Here is a 15,972-nt window from a genome sequence, read left to right on the forward strand (position 1 = left end):
CAGTAAGCGGGCGTTTTGTGTATAATTTAGGGTTGAGCTAGTATTAAAATGTTCAAACAAGGTTTCACATAAAGCCAAACACTGGACTGAACCGGTACACTGAATTATGCCCTTGAGACTGACTGGAATGAGAGTGTAGCAACTCCAGTCCACTGTTGGTGCCAGTGTTGGTTTAAGTAGGAGCAAAGCAGCTCTGATTAAATGTGGAGATCTGGTCTGGCTATGCAAGACTATAGCAGCACTGTAATCAGTGTTGCCACTACTTATTTCTGTTTACATGTTATCCCATCCATGTAATTTTGCTTCATCTCCTACGTTTGTCACGTCTCCTCTTATCGCTACCCAGAGAACACATTTTACATTTTCCTGTAAACAGGCAAAACATGCACTATTTTCATCCTCCCCTGTCTCTGCTGAAATATGAGCTTTATGTTGTCATCTGTAACTCTGCAGTTAACTGCTCATAGCTCAACAGAAACCAGCAGCTTTGTTAGTCTGTTTATAATAAACATAATGTCTTATTAATCATGTTGTCATATTGCTTATTACCGATGCAAAACAAATTGGATGGAGCGCTTTCTGATGCTGTCAAAGTCAGGTTGCTTTTTCGTTTGACATGATGTCACATCAGCTTGTGTTGAATCCATCAAACTGGTTTAAACTCTTATACTGCACCAGACTGACAAAATTACTGATCAGCTCAGCACTTGTACGGTGGTATTATTCATACTGTCACTGTGTCTGACAGCTGTGAGTAGATTCCGCTTTTTTCTTGGCTAAACTTTTATTTATATCTTCCAAAGATAGAACCATTAAACAAAGTGAGTGGGATGTGCTGTGTGTCTTTCAGGGTTTGTGGGTTTGTTCAACCTGCTGCTGCTGTGGCCTGGTTTCCTCTTGCTTCACTACACAGGCTTTGAGGCCTTCGAGCTTCCCAGTCAGTTGGTGTGGACGTACATCCTCATCAATGGCCTCATTGGAACTGTTCTGTCTGAGTTCCTTTGGCTCTGGTGAGCACCAACCCATGATTAATTCAGATCCAAATGATTTTGCACATGGGCATTTTGATATTATATAATTATTTTCTGTTAATTTTTTAATAAAGATTTTCAAAAAACCTTTAGTGTATAGTAGAGCTGCAACAGTTAATTAATGGATTACTCGATTGAGCAGATTTAACTTACCATTATTTTTCTAATTTATTACTTGCCAACAAGAAATGCTAAAGATTTGCTGCATCCAGCTACTCTGGAGTGGACCTTTTATTGTTTTTCATGCATTTTCTTGGCCTTTCATTAAATATTTTGGGGAAGTGACTATCAGTTTTGAAAAGCAAGTGTTCAAGACACCACAATTAGGTTTTATCCACTGCTATTTTTAGACATTTAAAACTTTAAGCAATTACCTGATTTACTGTATGTATATATAAAGTATTTGGCAGTCAGTGACATATAATCATAAATTGTCACCAGTTTGGATGATACACAGTGGTGTGTGAGTAATGCTGGTTTCTGTTGACAGGGGCTGTTTCCTCACATCATCTTTAATCGGGACTCTGGCACTGAGCCTTACCATCCCGCTTTCTATCATGGCAGATATTTGCATGCAGAAAGTAAGTTTGACATCGCAGCTACTTAATATGAGCCGGAGTTTTTAAAAGGTTCAAGTTTATACTGTTTTGTATAACCTTAATCTTGTCATACTATTCTCTATAAATCTCTTTAAACCAAGCGGCAGCACACAACTTGACATCAAGGTGATTCATGTTCCAAAAACATCAGCTTCTCTCTAGAAAAAAAGGTTAAAATTAGCAATTGGTCATTAGGAGCATTGAGCTGCTTTCAAAGTTGCTTGGGGACCAACTCCATATCTTCATCAGTACCGCGATGAAGGGCACTGATTGGAGGATGCTGTTTTAGTGGTAGGGAAACCAGAGAAATCCTGTTTGATGTAGAGAGAACGGGCAAACTCAACACTCAGATTACAGGGAATCAAACCCAAAACCTTGCTGTAAATATATTTTATAAATTGAAGACAGTTTTTTAGGGTTAGTCCCATATTTGATCTATTCAATTTATCCATTCCATTCCACAAAATTCACCAGAAGTCATTGGCTAAAAGTTATTACGTTATCGGTTCAGGACTTTTATTACGTTATTGGCTTATTACATTTTAAAAATGGCAAGTGTTTTACATTATCGGCTATTATTACGTTATCGGTTATTACATTATTGGCTTCTACAAGGCCAAATTCAAGGTTTCCACAAAGCAGTAATTGATGTTAACGTGGCTATGTCCACATATTTTAACTTATTGTTTCAATACAGTTCATGATGCATTCTTAAACTGTTGCATTACATTATTGTTGGGGTAATATTGGGAGCAGTCATGGAGTATATTAAGTATTACATTATTGTAGCAATTATACAATTATTTTTTTCAATACATGCAGAAAATTAGATGAATTTCCAAGTCAAAGTCTTTAGAAACCTGTACAAATCATTTTGACTTCATGTTGTCTGACTTTCTTGTGGCTTTCTTCTGTGTATGTTTGGATAGGTACGCTTCTCATGGTTATTTTTTGCTGGGGCAGTTCCTGTCTTCCTCTCCTTCTTCATCGCTACACTCTTATGTCACTACAACAACTGGGACCCTGTGTTGGTGGGACTGAGGAGAGTTTATGCCTTCATTTGCAGGAAACACCGCATCCAGAGGTATACACTATTGACTTTTACAGGGGACAAAACTGTGGTTCATATCAGGGCTGTTCAGCACAAAAACTGACTTAGGTTTTGATGGCAATTACACATGTCGTTTATCCACTGGATAAGACACTTTACATATGCCCCATACAGTATTAGTCATCAATTTCAAGTCACAGAGTTTGGTTTTAAAAATAGTTTTACCATTTTATGCAGCTGTTGGAGTACATTTCTAGATACTATTAAACCCCTCACTTACCTGACATTAAGGACTACTAATCCATCATATTTTTGCGGAGAGTTACATTGTTTCATGTTAATACAATGGCAAATACACATAAAAAAAAAAAAGCCCGTCTTGTTGATTCTAGGACAGCATGATAACTGAAGTTTGAAATTCTGTTGCGTTGACAAATCACTGCACTTATCAGGTAGAACTGTCAGAAAATCAAACAGTGAAACTGTTAGTATTGAAAAAAGTGAAAGCGAACATGTTCCTAAAAAGATAACACCATGCAAGTCAACCCCCTTTGAAACTGCTGGCACTCTTAAACCAAACTGATACCAAGGTTGCAAGTTTGGTTTTAACCGAGCTGTGGACATTTCTGAAGCTCTACGTAATGTTTTGTACACACACAATCGTTGTCATTCTTTACACAATGCATTAGTTCCCAACCTTGACTTTGACTACGACAATTGAATGCCTAACTGTTATGTCTCCTTTGTCGGCGTGTGAAAAGGAGACGTTAACCCGACAATCAAAATGAAGATGGAGTCAGTGTAGGTGTGAAACAAGTGGCAAAGCTTTATTGAACAAAAAAAAACAACAAAAAAAACTAACAAACGATCACTAATGTGGAGGAGAAAGGGATAAGGGGGGGGGGGGTGCCAAACAAAATCAGATAAGTACAATAAAACTCTGCCTAATCTGGTCCTACCCTTAAAACAGAACTAAAAAAAAAAGCTGATTCCTATCTAAAAAAAAAAAAAAAAGAACTTAACCAAATGATAAATACAGAAGTGGCACCAACCCTATAACCTAATGTGTCTAGACAATAGTGATCTATATGAAGGAAAGAATGTACAGGGTACCCCAACTTACCTAGGCCCACAACCTCACTCCACAAATAAATGACGTTAACTCAGTGTGTTACAAGCTGAACACCACGACCAGCAGCGCCAACAGGCAGATGGAGACAGAGCGATCACTGGAGGCATGGTCCTTTTATAGGAGGGCCCTGGGATGTGATTGGCCACCACCACTTTCCACAGGTGCAGGCCAATCAGTCTGACGGCACCTGGAGAGCAGACAGATTAGGGGAGAGAAAGGACCAGGAGGGAAAAACACCCACAAACACACCTCCAGTTCATCACTGCCTGGCACATAACACAATTCTAACCCAAAAAGTCTAAACCCTTAAAAAATGGATAAAGTGGTGAGGCCTGGCTACAGTGTCCTCTCATATACAGTTAACTACTAACATTTGACTGCACACAACTATACAAAGACACACACACAAAAGACTGTTCAATATGCAGAACATAAACCTTTTATAGATTTTTAAATGAAACTATGTGATTTCTAAACAGGTTTTAAAATGTCTGAGAGATACATCAGATTTCCTAATAATTAGAAATAATGGTGAAACACATTTACTTGCAAACTGAAAAAATAAATTGCTACTGTATTTTAATGGACACACAGAAATGTACAAATCGAAGCTGTAACTAACAAAACCATGATACCAAGATTTATTGGTTAATCCTTTGGTTAACTTACAGTAAATAATCATAACTTCTGAACATTTTTATTCGAGCATTTTTTTTTACACAAATAAAAATGTGAGGAAACAGTACCTAGTATAAAAATGCATCTGTCCTTGCATTTTTGGTGATTGTGTTTGGGGTTTTTGGCATAAAGTTTTGTTTTTAGGATCATCTGGAGTGGTAGATATTTTAATTAGAGAAAAGGAGTTTAAATATAAACTGTGCAACATCACCATTCAAACAAATAAACAAAATAGCTGTGTCATTATAGCCCCAGTACAAATACACTAAGGGGCATTAGAAACGCAACAAAGTACATTATAGAGTAAAATTGCATGCAACTACTTTGTACACAAAACATAATTTGTTGGCAATCACCGGTGAGTATTGAAACAATGGAACCACATTTTTCAGCTCAGGCACTAAAATCACATGGTGAATGGTGCCAATCCCTGATTTTTCAGGAGTGGTTCGATCTGACATTGTTTGAAAGCTTTTAATGAGTTCTTTTGATGCTCAACTGGCCAAGGCTATAAAAACCCGGAGGAAAAATGCAAGCTGTCACAGACGGTCACCATGCCACGCTTAGCAGCAAACATGAGGGAGCAAGCCATTGGTATGCTGAGATCCGGAATGTCCGAAGCAAGGGTAGCAAGGCATTTTGGTGTTCACAGATCCACCATCTCATGCCTACAGACGCGCTATGCACAGACAGGTGCAACGGCAGACAGACCATGACCCGGCCAACCATGTGTTACTGTACTACCCATGCACAGGATCGGCACCTACAACTCATGCACCTGTGTGACCGTTTTCTGCCAGCGACTTGTAGTGCTGCAGAGACAATAGGACGTCACCAAAGATCTATCAGCTCCAGGACAGTGCGACGTCGGCTACGAGAGGATGGCATCCGGTCATACTGTGCCAATGTTGGTTTGGTGCTGACTGATGTCTGTAGGGAAAATAGGAGCACACAATGTTGTGTTTCTTTTGCCTCTTTTATAGTGTATTTACCTCTGCCAAGGAGGTTATGTTTTTGCCAGTGTTGGTTTGTCTGTCTGTCTGTCCGTGGGCAAGATAACTCAAAAAGTTATGGACAGATTTGGATGAAAATGTCACAAAATGATGATACTGGCACAAGGAACAAATGATTCAATTTTGGTAGTGATTGGGGGGGGCAGGGGTCTTCTGATGAATGGGTGTAGGCCTGGGAGATTGACAACAGATTAAAATTTGAGGAAAATCGGTGTTTGTATGTATGAACTGAACCAATTTTTGTACAGGTAAATTTGTAGGGGGCGCTATAGCGGCAAATTTCAATTTCTTCTGATGAATGGGTATAGGCCTGAGAGACTGACAATTGACTGAAATTTGAGGAAAAATCAGTGTTTGTATGTCCAAACTGAACAAATTTTTGTAAAAGTAAACCTGTAGGGGGTGCTATGGAGCCAAAATTCAATTTCTTCCACTGAATGGTTGTAGGCCTGCGAGATGTACCACTGAGTCAAATTTGAGCCAAATTGGTGATCATATGTCTGAACTAATGCAGTTTTTGTGAAGATTAATTTGTAGGGGGCGCTATAGTGCAAAATTTAATTTTTTTTTAAATAAATGGGTGTAGGCCTGGGAGATATAAGTCTGACTCAAATTTGAGCCAGATCAGTGCTCATATGTCTGAACTGCAGCAATTTTAGTAAAGGTAAATTTATAGGGGGCGCTATAGTGCCAGATTACAAATTTTTCCAATGAATGGATGTAGGCCTGGCAGATAGACGTCTGAGTCAAATTTGAGCCAAATCGATGTTCGCATGTCCCAGCTGAAGCAATTTTTGAAATGGTACATTTTTGAAAAAACTTTGCAAAGTTTGCGACCTTGTTGCACAAAAACGGTGACACTGACCCCAAAAATTTGGCTAACTTTTGATGCCCCACTTCTCTAGATAATGTACACCGATTTTATGCTCATTTGGCCAAATATCCAAGGACGACATCAGCAAAATCGCTGACTCAGCATTTTGGAAATTTCAGTCCAGCATGGCTGACTTCTGGGTTTTTTTAGGGGCGTGGCCATAATAACATTTTTTGTTTCTCTCCTGACGATGAATCTGTGTACCGATTTTCGTGGCTGTACGACAAACTTTATGTGGGATGGGGTCCCAGTGCCATAATGTATTTCCACTTTTCAAGGGGGCGCCGTCACAACATTTCTTTACCATCATCTACGAAACTGATATGTAAATTCAATTTTGCACACTTCTGAATTTTGGGCAAAATTTGGTGAGGTTTAGTAAATGTTCAGGGTGTCAAATTTAAGCTCAAAGGGTAGGAAAGCTCTCAAGGTCCCCCACGTCCCCATGAGGTCCAATGCCTCGTGCCGTGCACTTACACACGTGACTGACCCCGACTGGGCGTGGCCCATTGACTCCCATTCATTCTAAGCAGATGTAAATATGCAGTTTGTATACATGACATATACATGTTAGGAAAGGTCTCACTGCCGTGAATGTGAATATGAGTGAGAGTGGCGACAGTGGCAAAAGGCGACCGCGCCACTGCCATTTTCGTCCCCATGCGCCCAATAACAATAGGCCCTGCACCGGCGTTACTTGGCTGGGCCTAATAATAATAATAAAAAACTAATAATAAAAAGATGTTTATGGCACTGGTTTTCCCAGTGTCTTTCCAGATATTCCCATAAAGTGTGAAAACATGTCTGGTAGCTCAACACGTAATGTGGGCTCATCTATGAAGAAAAAACATTACTGTAACTTTAGATCATAAACAGAACAGAATGCTCTACTTCTTCTATTTTATTATAGCCACATGTAATGGAGCCTAAACCAACTAATGGAAAAATTCCTAATTAACCCTTCTTTTTTTCTCTCTTTTTTACAAGATTTCCAAAAGTTTGCTGGAAATTTACTCAATATTTTACAGAATTTTTACTGCTTATTTCTGTCATTTTAGAAATATTAAATGATCTTAATTGTAGATTAATTGAAAGACAAGCAGAACTAAACAATACAAAGCCTCTACTAAGCAGAGGGTTGAAAGGCTGAAATACATGCAATGCAGCAGAACAGTTGTGTCCATGTTTCTCTCTGTTAGTAAAAATGTTGTTAGTCACACTGAGCAACTGCTTGTGTGTAGTCATTTTCCAGTGGGCTGCCTCAGCAGGTCAAATGTGGTTACTTTGGCATTTGTGATGCAACTGCTAAAAGGGTAAACAGACGTGCATGCTTAATGGGTGGAAGAGCTTCTTTCATAAGCCAAATGGAAGTGATGTATTTCTGCACAAACACATCTGGGACCAGGCTCAAATCATTACTACTCAGCTCTGTGAAAAATGTGGGATTCTTTGCAAGTACAATTATAAGTTAAATTTGAGAGATTGAAATAGAAAGCAAATTATTGCCTTTATTACACTATTTGTTGTGTGCGACCTACCCAAAATGAATTGACCTTAACTCCGACAACACACAGCCTTTTCTTCTGTGACATTCCTACAAGGACGGCAGCACTCATGTGCAGCTCACAGGCTCACTAAGTTTATTCTTTAATCAGATGTATATGCTTGACTGATTATCCACTCTGCGGCAGTTCTGCACCCCATTCTTCTGTGAATGCTTGTTCCCGTTTGCTGAGCGATGATTATAGTAATGATGGTTGTCAGGATGATGAGTGTGATGATGATTGACACCCTGTTCCCTCCACCCTCAGACTGCCAGAAGACAGTGAGCAGTGTGAGAGCCTTATCCCTCTACACACCATCTCCCCACATGAAGGAAGCTTCTGTTCGTGATCCAACAAACACAAAGTAAATATTCACTCAGTCTGCTGTTGTGAATGTGTCTGTGTGTGAATGTGACAGTACATTAATCATCCAGGTTGTTTAAATCTTTTACTGCTTCTTCTTCTACTCTGGTTGATTCTGTAGCAAGAGTTTGTTCAACTACAACAGCTGGAATTGGTGAGGACAAGTTAAAACTGCCTCATCCAAACTTAGACTCCTGGAAAATAATTGGCTGACATATTTTTAGTGAGAAGTTCAACTGGAATCTGTCAGAGCCAAGCCTGATTTTCTACCTGATTTCTACCTGGTGTCCTGAAATCAGGGGTTGATCATGGGGGTCGCTAACCATAGACACACTGTACTTACTTCATATGTAACTGATTTATTTGTGTATTAGTAAGGTATGTTTAAAGGCAAGGTGTGTAACATTTTCCTTAAAAAAGTATCAAATATATCATCCTTTCTGACCCTCTGTGAATGTGTGCTGGTATATTTACCTGCAGACTCCCTTTTCCTTGTGTTCTTCTGTGTACAGGACATTTCTGGCCTTTCAGTATTAATTTTATATTTCCAAACGCAGCGTCCGACAGCAGGTGTGAGGTGGAACAATACAAAAATGGCATGACTCTAGTTGTACCGCTATCTCCTCTTTCTGCATTTCTCAATTACTGCACAGTTCTGTCTGAGACCAAAGCAAAGCGATGAGACACACACAGACATTTCAGACTGTGGTAGACAGACACACAGCAGGAATGAGGACACTTGAGCTTTGCTGTATTTTGATTCTAAAACATTTATATAGTCCTTTGCAAAACTGTGGGTGTCTTTATTTAGGTTTTAGAATGTCAACATTGTGCCGTAATTAGGAAATAATGTTTTGTTTTCTATTTCAGAGCTTTTTTTCTCATCATGTCACTCACTCTCCACATTCAGTCTTTTGCTCGCTCAACCACCTCTCTCATTCCCTATGGGAAGAGGAGAAAGACTTTAAACAGAGATGTTGCAAACTTTGCCTTAAAAGTTTAACCTGGGTCGTACTAGCTAAGATGTCAGGGAAAATGTGATCTGCCTACACAGTCTGAGAAATCCTATCGACATCAGAATGTGCTGTTATGAACTAGGTTCTAGTATACAGTAAATATATAGAGCACATCCATGAGTCACAAGATGGATGGTCCACGTGGTCCATGTGTGACCTGTTTAATGAGATATTGTTGATAAATCAGTGGTGCAGTTAGTAGTGCAATTAAGTGTGATACTGATTTTAGGTCATATTGTCCTGGTGTTTGATGATAGTAGAGAGGACATTGGATTTATTCCTTGTAATGTTTTGGATTGGTGAATAGGCAGCCATTTGCTGTTCTGCTTTCATATTAACATAGCGTTCTCCCGACATCGCCCACTGACCACAAGTAGACAAACATTAACGCAGCCTCGTGACAGGGCACACGTGTTTTGCCAATAGAACAGATGCTGAAAGTGTGGGTGTGTGGGTGTGTGGGTGTGTGTGTGTGTGTGTGTGTGTGTGTGTGAGCAGATGTCAAGCATTTGTCAGACGCCCCTCAGTATTTGGACGTGTTGATGAGCAGGGCAGGATGATCATCACGTAAATATTTAAGACCACAGATTGGCCACCCACTCCACTAATGTCTGCAGCTCACCCTGAGCAGTCGCCTGTTTCTTCACTGTTCTGAGGTGCACTCAGGCTTTCCTTCATCTGCCTCCCAAAGTAATTGCCAGCGGGAGTAGACAGAGATTTTAAACTCAGCATGTGGTTTCTTATAGAGGAGCTGGTGCCAAATGGAAACTGTGCAGTTTAAGACCGATTTAAGACCTGTCTGCTGGGCATGGAAGTCTAAGAGGAGCAGACAGTGTATGCATATGAACATCAGTCAGTCACCAGCAACTAATGGGTATTATATCACTTATCTTTTGACTGTTTTTCCTTTAATAATATATTGTTTAAAGCAGCGTATGACTTTCATCACAATTTTTTTTTTCAAATTCGTAAAACCTGAGGGATAGCTTAATTATCACTAATCCATTGGTCTTTCTGTGTTTACAGACCTGAATGACTTCCCTCACAGTGAACACTTCGAAGATGACTCCATCATAAACACAGTCCTCTCGTTTACATAACAAACCAAAATGTCACTCAGGCCTATTTGGAAATTTTGTTGCAACGTGCATTGTAGGAATGGCGAAAGCGGTTTTTCACAGATTTGGCAAGAGAACGAGCCAGAACGCTACACCATAAAGTTATACAGCCCACCAGGGTTGTTTTAAACGAGTATAGTTGGTGGATGGCACTAAAGGCCACATTTGGGTTTAGCACTCACTAAAAGACAGCAAAATTACTGTTGCATCAAATTCCCCTTCCCACAGTGCACTTACGAAATAATTTCCGAAGAGGCCCGAGTGACGTTTTGGTTTGTTATGTAAACAAGAGGACTGTATTTTCTTCAAAGCTGTTCACGGTGAGGAAAGTGATTCAGGTGTGTAAGCACGGAAAGACTAATGGATTAGTGATAATTACACTATCCCTCAGGTTTTACAAATTTGAAAACAAAAATTTTGATGAAAGTCATACGCTGTTTTAAACATCATTTAATACTGGGGAAAAGCCTCTAGAGATGAGTTACACATTTATTCTTATAAAATGTAAAATCTAATCTGAATGTTAGGCCTTAAATAGTCAGTGTTGAATATTAAGGCCACACTTCAACTTGACTTGCAATAGCTCTGCCTTTTTGTTTTTCCATTTTCTGAAAGCAATTACCATCAGATACTGTGAGGTCTTTACTCAAGTCCCAAGTGAGCTAAAACCATACTAAAATGTGGCACAAAACCATGCAGATCAGACTGATTCAGAACAATTGCTGCATCATGTTGTGGCACAGGACAAAATTTAATAACCAAGCCAAATACTGATTCATCTATCTTGATAAATCAGTGATGGATTAGACCTCTTAAAATCTATATTCTCGCCTGTAAAAATCTTACATTTCATGAGCCAGCATTAATAGGACTTTAAAAGTTATGTTTTACAGTTGAGAGCTGTAGATCACTGGGGATGACACCACAGTGGCTGTTAAGTCTGATTTTATGGTACTGTGAGACTTACTTACAGGACCAAACAGCCAATAGTGTCAGAGCTTGTATGCTCCTTTACTATCACTTGTGTCGTGAATATGGCACCAGTTAGGGTTCAGCGGGGCCTAAATTAATTTATTTAACTCAAATACATTGATAAGTTTCCATAGTCTGTGTTTACCTCGAGTAGGTTCTGTTTTAAATACTGTTTCAGCTCCTGGCCTGTTTACAACAGTACATCACTTCATTTCATGCTCAGCTGTGAGTTGATGTAAAGGATTACTTTCTTTACTGTCACCTGAACTGGACAGATCAGATACAGAGCTGACATCAAAACACAAAGTCAGTGCCAGACTTTTTCCTCATTTGTTTAAGACTTGTAACTTTACATATCGATGTTACGCAGTCCTTCTGCTCTTCATCATCACATGTAAAGCGGTAGAATGACTGGCTGTGTTTTATGGGACACAGTCCTGCAGTAGACTGAATAAAGAATGAACAGGAATGAACCCACAAACAGGAAATGATGTCATGGCTTCATAGGTGGTTATATTACTACTATAGCAGAAGAAAATGTAACAAAATGACAGTTCAAACAGTGGAAAGTGAAGTACTGATGAAATGTAATTTTTCTCTTAATTTCACCAATTTTTTTATACTGGTAAATGTAAAATAAACACTTTGGTCAATACAATATTATCTCATCAGGTCCAATAATTGGTATCAGGTTATTATGTAAAGAACTGTAATGGGCCGACATGTGGATCTGAGCTGTGTGTGGTTATTTGGATGTCGAATTGTGGAGTTTGATATTTAGCGTCTAACAGCCCTTTTTTCCTCATCTTGTTTTTGTCTCTTCAAGGTGTCGACTGTGGATCTCATGAACTGACAATCTGGAAGCTTTCAGAGACATTGAACAACCCTAGTGCCTCCAATTACAACTATTTATTTTCTACAGTGTTCCAAGGACACACACATTCCTTACAAGCCTATTTTTTTCTTGTCACATTTCAGTTATGAGACACTTTTTCTTGGTGATAAGTTTGTTTAAAAAGCATCCTGACAGGACTCAAGGTGCTGGATGTCATTGCATTATCAATGATTATTACAGAGTTGGTTTGACTAAACCAAACAGTACATGAACGTGGCACCGCTAAAGGTCTAAAAGCTGTGTTGGAATCAACTGAAAGTCTCCCTCCTTGTTTTTCAAGAAGGTGACTTCCCATTAGTGAAGTACTAGACATTTATCTGTACTTTTGTCCGGTGGCTTTTTTGATGCCTTGCTGCTTTTCTGTCAAATGTCGACACATTTTCATGAATGACAATCTGTTTTTGAACGGTTTCTGGAGTCGACAGTCCTTGACTTGTATATTGTCTGAAAACAGTGCTGTCACTAATTTCAGCATGTACATCTGTAGGAATTGGTACCATCTGGAGTGTCATCACAGTAATGTTCGCTGTCACATGGATTCATCACAGCTTCATCATCTCGACTCTTGCTTTACACTTGAGCAAGATGACATGGCTAATATGATAAGCTGCTGTTGTCTATACAGCATTGTTTGTAATGAGTAGGTCATAGTACCCAGCCTGGGCAGTGTGGGTAATGACCAAACTGTTCAGACTCAGCTCTGGAGGAACAAATATCCCTTGGTCATTCCATCTGGCATCGGTGTCCAATTGATATGAAGATGAATGCATCTACACTACACATTTTAGAGACCGGCAGTTCACTTTGTACCGTTCATCTGACAGTACTGGATCATGAAGATGAATTGTGATCAGCATTTCTCTGCATTTGAAAATAATTTTGCCAAGCCTCCTTCATCTCTAAGCTACAAAAAGCCTTGCTGCAATACTTTCAGTGTATATACTGTACACAGTAAAGCATTAACGGACTATTGATGTTTTTGTTGTGAAATTCAGATTACCACTAAAGATTCTGATGTTTGTCATTTTACTTTTATGTATCACTGTAAATTGTGTTCGCATACATTTAGGGCTGGTTGATACAGCAAAAATATTACTGTGATGAGATTGTTCATATTGGGCAGTATCGTATCACAATGCATGTGAAATCATTGTTTCTTTTTATTTTAAAGGCAGGTTTTTGGTGAAAGTTACAAAAACCGGATAGTTCCAATCAGAAAGCAAAAAAACAAACCCAAAAGGCAAAAGAAAAATTTATATTGCGATAAATAATCAATATTGTAATATAAAACCATATTGTGATAATTATCATGATCATTCTATCATAGTCTCTCTTCAGCTCACAGGAAAATTCTCGTCCTTGTAAAAGATTAATTGGATGCTTCTACATGATCCTGTTTCCCAAAAAAATATGATTTTATTTGCATTTCTTTTAGTAGCCTCAGCATCTGTTGTAATCGAGGATGTAAAAACACTACAGTTGAAGGTAAAATGTGGATGTTATCCTACTGGTCCTTTTAAATGTCCAATGTGCTGACATCTTTATGGAGTGTTGTGATTGCACTCGCCATTGACTGGACAAAGTGGTGAAGGTAATAAATAACCTGCCTGTGAGGAGAAGTGAACAGGTTGAGCACTTTAAGTGACAAACTTGTCTAGTTCATGTTGGTTATTGCACTTACTAGCTGTGATTTTTGCCAGTCAGTACTACCGTCTGTCTCACAGGTATAAAATCTTTTTCAGTTTACATGTAGTAATATTTACTTTTGGAAAAGAGTTTTTTTTTTTACGAAAAAAAAAAAAATCCTTCACAGCTTATCAGTGGTGCTTGTGGAATCACGGAATATATTGTTTCTTTCTCAGGTTTTAATTGTTCCTTTTTCTTTTAAGTGTCTTTAAATAAGTTGTGAGATTTCATGGAAGGCTGTGATAGTAATTTTCTCTTATTCATTTAAGCTCTTGAATTTCCTTTTATTATTCTGTTTTCATATTTACACTGCACTATTAAAACATCCTTTTCAACGTGTATTCAGTTGTGTACTTTGTTAAATTCTATTAGATATGTCTTTAGAAACATATATGAACATGTACTTATTACCTTTGACTTTGGGTTATTTGCAGTTCTCTCCTGACTATATTGGCTTGAGGATGCCATGTGTCTACACTCTCAAAGCTAAAAAGCTGGAGCTGGATTAGACGAGTTCCTTGAATTGCCAATTGAGGCCCGCTCCAAAGCCAAGTCCGTCTCCATAGAGACTCATGTTACAGCAGAAATATACATGTTTACAACCTGGTACTGGAAAAGCTGGGTTTAGTTGCTTCTTTCCCCATATATAACACCTGGAAAAAGGCGTATTTTTTTCTTCCTATAGCTCACCTTTTTAAATTCTACTGAAACTCAAGGATATGGACAGTTAGGATTAGATAAATAGAATTAATTGTTCTAGAAGACATTCCCTCATTCTGTGTTTTGATTATTATTGTCGACATCCAAAATCTGTAGGTCTTCAGTTGGATTGTGACCTTTTGACTGTAGGACATAGTGTTGTTGTGTTGACTGAAAGCTAATGGATAATTGGAGAAATGTTCAAGGAGATTTTCAGCTGGGTGAAACCAGTCACATGTCAGGTATTTGGCTATTTACACCCATAAGCACATACACTAAAAATGAACCAAAAAAACCCACTCAAAAATGACTATTATAACAAGGGTGAATGGGGCAAACACTTAAAGTATAAAACAGAGTTTTACTGCTGCTTTGTACCCAAAACTAATTAGCTAGGTATAGGAAAAGATCATGGTTTGACTTAACGTAGACCCTTTCATGACATTTACATTTCTCTCAGTTTTGCTCTTTGGTACAGCTACAATATTAAATGACATCAAATATTATCTGTCATCAGCTGATAAATGTTTACGTCAACTCAATATCTACATTTCAAACACAGTCTTGACCAAAGAAACCCGTTCAGTAGGAATACGTAACACTAAATTTACAACTAACACAATAAAAATGTAACTTTGATTTCTAATACATTTTTCTTGGCCTTATTTTAGGCTAAGTAACTGAAGTAAATAGTCAAAAAAAGCCTGATTTTCCCTTTCTCTTTAATATTATTTAACAAAGGCAATGGTGACAGAAGTCTTTGAGGCTTTTGGAAATACACCCAGAATATTCCTTTTAAATAACCTGTAGAAATTATGACAGAGCTCCTTTTCAATTTAGCCTAAAATGTCAGAGAGCAAGGGAATTCTCAAAACCACAAAGGAGACGTGTTTGACCTGATCACTACGTACGACTACGTATGAAGAAGTTTCATAAAATATATAGTACTGTTGAGTGGTATGAGATGTAACAGTAGAGATCAGTTGAATTCCTGCACACACTGAAAGCCTTGCAATGACTTTTTAAACTCCATTAAACACCACTAACATTATAGAACATAAAAAATATATTTTCAAACACTTCTTGAATTTGTCCTTTTTAATGTTTTCAGTAGGGACTTTAGTGAATTGGCCATTGATTGAAATGATAGAATTTGCTTAAATATGAGTTCTTTAAACTCTATTCATAAAAAGCTCTTCTGTAGAGGCCCATGTCCTTGTCAGATGGCTCAATGGTTGATCTTCTAATATAAATAGTAAGACATGATTGTAGCTACATAAAACATTTTTGCATTTGTAGGA

At 38.3% G+C, this 15,972-nt stretch overlaps 1 protein-coding gene across 5 annotated transcripts in view; it reads left to right on the forward strand.

The window, feature by feature from the left end:
* Positions 1-14,311, forward strand: part of LOC115412193 (solute carrier family 35 member F5) — a 31,825-nt gene extending 17,514 nt beyond the window's left edge. For 4 of the 5 annotated variants that reach the window (XM_030124540.1, XM_030124542.1, XM_030124543.1 and 1 more), the window contains 5 exons: positions 851-1,010; positions 1,522-1,612; positions 2,560-2,714; positions 8,190-8,286; positions 12,218-14,311. In XM_030124540.1, the coding sequence (XP_029980400.1) occupies positions 851-1,010; positions 1,522-1,612; positions 2,560-2,714; positions 8,190-8,271 (488 nt within the window). In that variant the 3' untranslated portion in view covers positions 8,272-8,286; positions 12,218-14,311. The remainder of the gene's footprint in view (positions 1-850; positions 1,011-1,521; positions 1,613-2,559; positions 2,715-8,189; positions 8,287-12,217) is intronic. The other variant, XM_030124541.1, reaches the window with a different exon arrangement.
* Positions 14,312-15,972: the final 1,661 nt, after the last annotated feature.

This window comes from Sphaeramia orbicularis, chromosome 21 (assembly GCF_902148855.1).
Source record: "Sphaeramia orbicularis chromosome 21, fSphaOr1.1, whole genome shotgun sequence".
Classification (NCBI taxonomy): Eukaryota; Metazoa; Chordata; class Actinopteri; order Kurtiformes; family Apogonidae; genus Sphaeramia; species Sphaeramia orbicularis.